The sequence below is a fragment of the Ciona robusta genome, chromosome 12, assembly GCF_009617815.1.
Source record: "Ciona robusta chromosome 12, ASM961781v2".
Classification (NCBI taxonomy): Eukaryota; Metazoa; Chordata; class Ascidiacea; order Phlebobranchia; family Cionidae; genus Ciona; species Ciona robusta.
The window spans coordinates 4,122,715-4,131,863 of record NC_143246.1 but is presented as its reverse complement, the minus strand read 5'-3'; the positions used below and the strand labels follow the sequence as shown (position 1 = coordinate 4,131,863).

Below are 9,149 nucleotides of genomic sequence, written 5' to 3'. Positions count from 1 at the left end.
TAAATCTAGCGTAGCATCACTGGCGGCGACGTCTACGCAACAACCCAACAGTAACGTAACTCAGTCTAGAACAGTGACGTAACCGCACCGAACGCTGGGCCTGAAAGACCCATCGACGTAGCGTAATTGTAACGTGGCCAGCGTCACAATTAGGCTTTTACATAAAAATAGCAACAGATTAAACGGGGACAATTAATTAATGAAAATTAAGGGGAATTGAATCAAGTTTATAACTGCGTGTATATTATAATGCGCGTCGATATTACTAAAGTATTTGTGTACCAACATGTCGTTCTTATCAAGTGATTAGAACATTACAGAATCGCTAAAAGATTCGACCTTTGCAGAAGAAGCACACAATGACGTGTACAACAACAAAATCCGATCCAGCAAGATGTTTGCCATAGTTTCATTGCAGATATTTCAGAGACATGTAAAATGCACTAAAGTAGTGACTGACAAAAAGGCTGGCCACATTAGGTCCAGCAAATACAAGTCACAAACACAAATCCGGCAACACTGTAAGAGTGCTCCAGCAACCACACCCCAACAACACACAACTCCTAAGCCTAAGCAAAACCTCAAACCAGCATCCTTATCGTCGTCTTCGTCTTTGCTCTTCGTCTGCAAAACAAACGTAAATTAGATTGGGGTAAGATGATCCAGGTCTTTTATTGTCCCATTTGGTAGTAAACAAAGAATATTTATAGAATTATGTAACCGTAGTCCCCTCCACTATATAATAGGTCTGGGAAAGATGGGACACCTTTAGCACATAATATTCAATATCTTGATCGTGTTTTAAACAATTAACAACGGTCTGTGAAGATATATTTTTACAGTTTTTTGAATGTTTTTCGTTTACTACTAAATGGGACGAGAAAGTAGAGTTAAAGGGTGTTCCATTTCCCCCCCACCCTACTGTATAAAAAGAGTTTTCGTATTTGTAAAAAATACGATTATGATAAAGGCATTTTATGTGCTTAACGGAATCCATTTTACCTACAGTAATATTGTTATACAAACGACACATCTTAACGTCAACAGTTCGTTTTATAAAGTGCAGTTCGTTTTATAAAGTGATATATAGTACTGTGGGGTAAGATGGGACACCTTTGAGCACAATATCCTGATCGTGTTTCAAACACCTAACAACGGTCTATGCTCTATGGGATACGGTTTTTTATAACTCTTTAAAAGTTCTTTGTTTATTAACAAATGTGACAAGAAAATTGAATGAAAAGGTGTCCCGTCTCCCCCAGCTCTATCCTACAGTAGAATTTTTAAGTTACTAACAAAATTCATTACCCTAAGAACTAACTATTGCATAGTATTTTTTTAATTTAATAAAAACTATTATACACTACCTTGCGCTTTTCTTCAGCAGCATATACGCTGGCTTTTCTGCAACAAAAATATTTAAATGCCGGTTTATATTATGACGTCACAATTACCTTTAATCACGATTCGCGCTTTGTTCTCTTGATCCTCTGTGACGTCACATACCATGTTCTAAATATTGAAAAAATGTTTTAAATAATAAAGATTGTGACGAAACCAAACAACTTACGAAGTGGGTTCTTCTGTTGCGTCATCACCACTTCGTGACGTCACACCTCTGATGTCATCTAGAAAAGAACTGGTGTACGTAACAATGCCTATTGTAATTTATACTTTACCTAATCTTTAATCTTCATGCTTCATGTTTAGCTAACAGCACGAATGTATTTTAGATTAAAATTAATACGAAAGTACAAGTAATGTGCCTTGCGACGACGCAAAGCGCGCATGGGGCCCCATGAAAAAAACGTCAAGCGCATAGAAGAAACCGTAATGTTAACTCGCAAACGTGTGTTCTCGGGCGTGAACCTGACTATATGACGTAATATACGCGAGCGATGGCGAAGCGGTTACGACGCGATGTCATACAGACGTATTGTGACGTAACGCAGCGATTCTGTAAACCGACGTCACGTCGCGAGTGACGTGTACTGTGACAAACTTAAGAACCGAAGCTAAAAAAAATGTTAAATACTAAAATAGAATGAAAATAAAATAAGAATACTAATCGCAAGGCACAATACTAAATTATTATAATAGGTTTACAAATACTTCTATAATTTACTCATAAATATTCATATTCTAGTGTAAGTATATTGAAATATTAGTTTATGAATAGGCAACGGTAAATAACTAAATAAAATCATTGTTTAAAATTAAGTAGCAGTAAACAGTATAGCAATAGTACTTAACTTCAACTCTTGTAGAAGAAACAAATATAATCCTGCACTGAGTTCATCAAAACAGTGCTTGTAGCTGTGTCGCTGCTTCATCCAAACTGACTTGTGTAGTTGCAACGTGTTATTAAAGACGACGTTTTACATGCCCGGGGAATCAACGAAAAGCAGAAGACGTCGGCTAATCAAAATGATTGACGCGGTGGATTTAAATTCCCCGCGTTCTTGGTTGCCCTATATGTGTGTGCATAGCTTTATGTACAATTGAGCATGTAAGTAATCTAATAAATCTCTTTTCGTCTAATAGTGTTTCTTGTTAAGCACGTAAGTGATCTAATAGATCCCTTTTTGCCAAACAGTTTTTCTTGTTAAGCACGTAAGTGGTTATATAGATCTCTTTTCGTCAAACAGTTTTTTTGTTGAGCACGTAAGTGGTCATATAGATCTGTTCTCGTCAAACAGTTTTTCTTGTTGAGCATGTAAGTTGTCTAAAGATATCACCACAATAACCTCTTCCGCCCTCGTGCGTTTGCGTTTTATGAATGAATGAAATTTATTTCGTTCCCTTGATCACGATAACGAAGAACAAGAGAGTCTACAAAAGCGAAAAGACTGGTAGTAACGGTAAAACAACAGTTAAAACACGGTTATTGATAACAAAAAGATATCATGTTTTGACATAAAAAGCGCGACTCTGTTGCACCCTACAGACGATACAATGTCGAAATTAAATAAATTTAGGGGCACTTTGTCCAACAATACATATGAAATCAATTTATATTACATTAAAATAATGCTAGTTTTCCAGCGTTTCAGCATACGTTTCACTTTTTTAATCTTTTGTCTTTTTTCTTTTAAAACCGAGATAAAATATCAGTGACATAAGGGAAGCTACAACCTATACAACACACCTGGTTCGTTTAAGTGGGTATAAAACAGGTATGTATATTAATATGTAGTTGGGTGGGGAAAGACGGGACACCTTTATCACATTATATCTGGGAGTCATGAAGAAACGATTTTATAATTCCTTAAATGTTGTTTGTTTACTACCAAATGGAACGAGAAAATAGAATAAAAATGTGTCCCATTTTCCCCACCCTTCTATATATAATATTTCAGTTTTAATTCAGTAAAACACAAAAACAGCAAGAACGACTACAACAGCGTTTTTATGCCTTTTAGGAATGTGTGAACAGGTGTACATAAAACTTTTAGGCGCACTAAAGCAATTTAACCTAAGAACAATTTTAACGGCAGAAGGTAAGCTGTAAGCCAAAGGATGATCTGGGTCCCAGGACTACGTTATTACCATAATACGGGACACTAACGTGAAAGTAGCTAAAGCATGTTATTGAAACATTCGTTCAATTGTTTTGTAAAGATTGACCTGTTTGACCTAAATTTTATAGTAGTAGACCAGACCGAAAGCAACGATAAAACGATATTTAACAATTTAAATCAAATATTCAATTCATTATTTTACGAGTAATACCGAACTCTAGACTGACAGTTAAAGTCATACAAATTGTATGATTATAATAACAACACACGCGTTTCACAATAGATGGCGATCTTTGCTACCCTATACAATACTTATGGTTTACCTTTGTGAGTAATATGACAGGACCGTTATTTCCGCAACGTCCGTATACAGGTTACACTAATATACTTTGTAGACTGTATGTGTGCGGTACACTGATAAAGGTGTATCTATTACTTAACCGGATTTTCAGGTATTGTGTAGCTAACACAAAATTAAGTCGCTGAATTTTTTTAATTTAGGTTTTAGTAAATGAAGTCAAATTTAAGCCATACGACGTAAGAAACAAATCAATTATATGTACGATTTTAAATTTAAGACGTGAAACAGGTATACAGGTTAATAATTGAGGTGTTTATATAAAATCGTAATAACGCAATGCTTTAGGCCTTAGGGTTTACTTATGAATCACTTTTGCAAGCGCTTAAAAATAGTCTGTTTTTTTACCAGAGTCCGTATACAAACATGTTTATATACGGACTCTGGTTTTTACTAATTGACTAACTGCCGCCTAAATCCCAGGTTTCATAGAATTTTACTCATTTGAAATGAAATTTTTAGCCCGTGCTTTCCGAAAACGCAAATTTTCAAATTTGTTTTTGAAATAGTTTACCGCGGCTATTTCGCCCGAGGCTTTACGATTCAAGTAAACAGAAAGTAGTGAGCAATTTTCGAACTGTGATAGCCCACAATGCGTGAAAAGTCGTTTCTTATTAAAGACAAGCCGTGACTAATGTTACGCATAAGAAACCAAGCGAACCGTTCATTTACCTAACTGTTTAGTTGTGAACATGATAGAAATACAGACGTTAGCGAAGCGACAGTACACTATAGGTCTATAGGAAACAATTTGACACATTAATTTAAAAGTTGAATGCATTGGTAGCATGGTAGCTAAATTCGTCAGCGAATTATACAGTGTTATATGCATGACTAACGAGCTAAACTGTAATGGATATAACGGAATTAGTACGTTGCATGGCAAAGTCAGTTTGGATATGCGGTACTCTAATTTTGTAAAATGTAGTTGGCCTGGTTAAAAATTAACTAAGTTTAAACTGAAGTGGCAGCCTTAGACTACTCTGTATTTGAATGCAGTGTTTGAATTGTACAGCAACAGCAGACATAACTGCGTACCTAAACCAACAAAGCTACATTGTGAGCAGAACATAGGGTTAGGAAATAAATTCAATTAATCAAGTGCACAGTTACCAGTCAAAAACGGTACCAAAGTTTCCGCATACTTTGTGTTAAAATAAGCTGAACTAAGTTCTTTTAGTGACCAGTAGACCGTGGTGAAAGTAAACTGAAGTTTTGATGCTTTTCACGTTTCGAGAGTGACATGAGTGAGCGCCCAAGTAGTCAGGGACTTATAGTTATAATAAGCAATATAGAGACCGCAGTGATGTATCCCAGGTTATTAGTTCTATGTATAACGCATACCACGAGGACAACATGAAAATGTTGTAATCTACCGCTTTGGTATTTGATTTCTGATAAGGTAAAACTGAGTTCAAACATGCTGAATTAAACGTATACAGTTAAACCTTAAATAAGCAGACATACAGGTTTTTGTAGTATATACATTTTTTTAATTTAACATTTTAAAATGGAAGAAGAAAAAAGCGACAGATTTATTTAAAAGCTTTCATATTTTAAGCAAATGCCATGCAGTAAACCGAAAACATGTCCAATTTCTAGAAAGCATGACGTGTTTTACTGTTGTGACGTAACTGCCTGTGATGACGTAATCGTTCCGGTCACGTGTTGGTATGAAGTCAAAGAAATGCCGGGATTGTTGTCGCTGTTGTGAGTCTTCGAGTGATTGTTGTTGCATCAAGACACCTCATGTTTGTACAAAAGTCGTGCAAATTGTAAGTTAAACTTGGAACTATAGACATAAATACATATAGTAGGGTGGGGGAAGATGGGACACCTTTTCATTCTCGATCATAAAATATGGGAATTAATAGCTTACGTTATCCCATCTTACCCCACGGTACTATAGTGGGGTGGGGAAAGATGGGACACCTTTAGCACAAAATATATAAATATCCTGGTCGTGTTTTAAAAAATTAACAATGGTCTATGTAAGTCGCGAGGGCAAGGTTTTATAATTCTTTGAATGTTCTTTGTTTACTACCAAAATGTACGAGAAAATAGAATGAAAAGGTGTCCCATCTTCCCCATTCTACTATATATCTAATTTAAGTTCTAAAAGTATTTTATCTTACCCCACGGTACTAAATCTAATTTTTGCACAATACTTTAAAATGCATTTCGTTTTTTTCCACAGATTTTGGTGATACTCGACTTAGTGGTCACTGAAGTCGGTTTGTTTTTCCTCGCATGCCTTAACATTGAATGGCGGAGAGGAGAGTTTCCTAACATTGACTTGCACCGTATCGTGCTGTGGTGCTCTCTCGTCACCACGTCCGCCATCTTGATTTTGACCCGTAAGGGAAGAAGGGGAGGATTGGGAAATCAGCGGGAAATGGTGTGTCCAGTTTGCGGCGGGTACGAGGAGATGGACTCGATGTATAAAGTCCAGAAAGAGCATGGCTGGTCATGGGATTACGGGGTGAGTTAAATATTCGTACTTTTAAACTTCCGCACAGCATAATGTTATAAAGTGTTATGAGTGCACGATACAATGTCTTAAGAAACTGTCGGTAATAATTCGTAATATATTATGGGGGAAGATGAGACACCTTTTCATTCTATTTTCTCGTCCCATTTGGTAATAAACAAAGAACATTCAAAGAATTATAAAACCGTATCCTCACGACTCGCATAAACCGTTGTTAATTGTTTAAAACACGATCAGGATAATTGGATGTTATGTGCTAAAGGTGTCCCATCTTTTCCCACACTAATATAAGTGCCATGATTCGTAAATGGAGGTCTACGTATTCAAGACTTGAAATCAACTAATCAAAGCCCTTAAAGCCTAATGACGTTGCAAGACACTGAATAAAAACTTGAGCAACAGCGATAACCATTACAATTAAAAAAAATACTGTGGGGTAAGATGGGATAACGTTAGCACTTAAATCCCACATTTCCCGATCGAGTTTTTAACAATAAACAAAGCTTTTTAAGTGTCGCGGGACTACGCTTATATAATTTTGTAAAAATATCGTGTTTACTACAAAATGTGACAGGAAAAGAGAATGAAAACATGTGCTATTTTACCCCACCCTACTGTATATTGTATAAATACTTCGTTTTCACTTCTGAGAAGAATGAATGATATTTAAATATTAGCTGTTAAAATCTTTACGATGTTAAAATACATGTTACAGGATTACATACACTCGTTGGTAACGGCGACCGGTTTCATGCTGTGTTCTCTTTCATCGATAATTGATATTCCTAAGTTTTACGAACACCACGTTGAGGTAAGTTCATTTTCAACTGAATGTGGTAGGGTGAGGGACACCTTTAGCACATAATATCTAAATATCCTGATCGTGTTTTGAACAATTAACAACGGTCTATGGGAGTCGTTGGGAGACTGTTTTATATTTCTTTGAATGTTCTTTGTTTACTACGAAATGGGACGAGAAAATGAAATTAAAAGGTGTCCCATTTTTCCCATCCTACTATGATATTTTTTCAATTTAAAAGTTCAAGTTATTTAAATTTGATTTTTGTGTTTTCAGGTCGACATTAAAATCGTTGGTTTTCTCCTCGATCTCTTATTAAGTTTACTCTACACCAAATCTTGTATGTCGGCTTATGGAAGATACCAAGGACCTCATGCTTGCCGATGCGAGAATATTACGTGGAGTAAAAATAGCTCAACACCTCCGTCTAGCGGCGATGAAACGTCGGACGATGATTCGAAAAAAAGTTTACTGAATATCCAGTCAAAACGAACACGAAGTAACAAGACATATTTAAAGTTCAACGGGTTATAGTACGTTGCCAAAATCATGTAGTTATGAGACATTATATGTACCTACATGTTTTGAACATTTATATAGTAGGGTGGAGGAAGATGGGACACCTTTAGCACATAATATCCAAATATCCTGATCGTGTTTTTAACAATTAACAACGGTCTATGGGAGTTGTGAAGATACAGTTTTATAATTATTTGAATGTTCTTTGTTTACTATCAAATGGGACGAGAATGGAATGAAAACGTGTCCCATCTTCCCCCACCCTACTATACTTGCTTTATTAAAATAACAGTAACAATATACTGTCAAATAATGATATTCTAAAAATCGTTGAATATATACCGTTAAAAAAGTTTCAACTATTTCACGTTTGCTAATAATCTGCTCACCAAATCTGTTCAACGACTCGTTCCTTAGTTATGAAAAAAAAGTAAAAAATGGCAATTCATATTTTAATGATCTGTCACTGAAAAGCAATATAGTCTAGCGTCAACTGTAGCAACTCTGTTTATTTTTCTGTATAGTAGGGTGGGGGGAAATGGGACAGCTTTTCTTACTATTTCTTTGTCCCATTTGGTAGTAAACAAAGAACGTTCAAAGAATTATAAAACCATATTTTCACGATTTCCATATACCGTTGTTGATTTTTTAAAACACGATAAGGATATTGGCTATTATGTGTTAAGGTGTCCCGTTTCCCCCCACCCTACCATGCTTCTGGTTTTTAGTATTTCTGCCTTGGTAAAACGCTGACTTAATTTCCATTTTGTGGTTGTTTTTCGCAAGTACTTAACTGTGAGCATTGGTGCAATCTTATATTGATTCGTTTAGAGTGAATTAAAATAGTTCATTTGAAAATCTGTTTCCACTGAACTAAACCAAGCTACAAATCATGTTAGAGCTTAAGACTTCCCTTAATACAGGAACGCATTAGTTGAAACACAACTGAACACGTTTAGGAAGTTTACTGTGTCTGAAATTTGCTGTGAGACATTTTAAACCCAGCTCGTTTAACTTTAATTTCTTTGTTATAGTAAGATGGGACGCCTTTAGTACACAGTATCCTGATCGTGTTTTAAACAATGGTCTATGAGAGTCGCGAGGATACGGTTTTGGAATTCTTTGAATGTTCATTGTCTACTACAAAATGTAACGAAAAATTGAATAAAACGTTGTCCCATCTTCCCCACTTTAATATTTCTGAATTAAATCTTAATTTAAAGTATTCTGGTCTAAAAATCCAGGCCCTGCAACCAGCAACTTATAAATGTTATAAAAAATACGACCATTACTGTTAATTAGGTTAACACCGCTTTAGCGGAAGTTGGAATGACCGATAACGATAACCAATACGGGAAGCTATCTATTCCTAAACGAAGATACCGAGTTGAAACAACTTTTTACGTGGTAGTTGAACCGCTGAAATTTTGGTAAACTTTTTGACCACAATTGTCGAAAACC

At 35.8% G+C, this 9,149-nt stretch overlaps 1 protein-coding gene across 2 annotated transcripts; it reads left to right on the top strand.

Moving 5' to 3' along the window:
- The first annotated feature begins 4,495 nt into the window (after positions 1-4,495).
- On the top strand, positions 4,496-8,546 carry LOC149726952 (uncharacterized). Of its 2 annotated transcripts, XM_089890454.1 has the most exons (5): positions 4,496-5,281; positions 5,482-5,654; positions 6,077-6,361; positions 7,086-7,181; positions 7,446-7,919. In XM_089890454.1, the coding sequence occupies exons 2-5, from the start codon at positions 5,553-5,555 to the stop codon at positions 7,701-7,703; spliced, it is 741 nt and encodes a 246-aa protein (XP_089746580.1). In that variant the 5' UTR covers positions 4,496-5,281; positions 5,482-5,552; the 3' UTR covers positions 7,704-7,919. The 2 variants fall into 2 exon arrangements, with proteins under 2 accessions (XP_089746580.1, XP_089746579.1); XM_089890453.1 differs by lacking the exon at positions 4,496-5,281 and having other exon boundaries at positions 5,404-5,654; positions 7,446-8,546.
- The last annotated feature ends 603 nt before the right edge of the window (positions 8,547-9,149 follow it).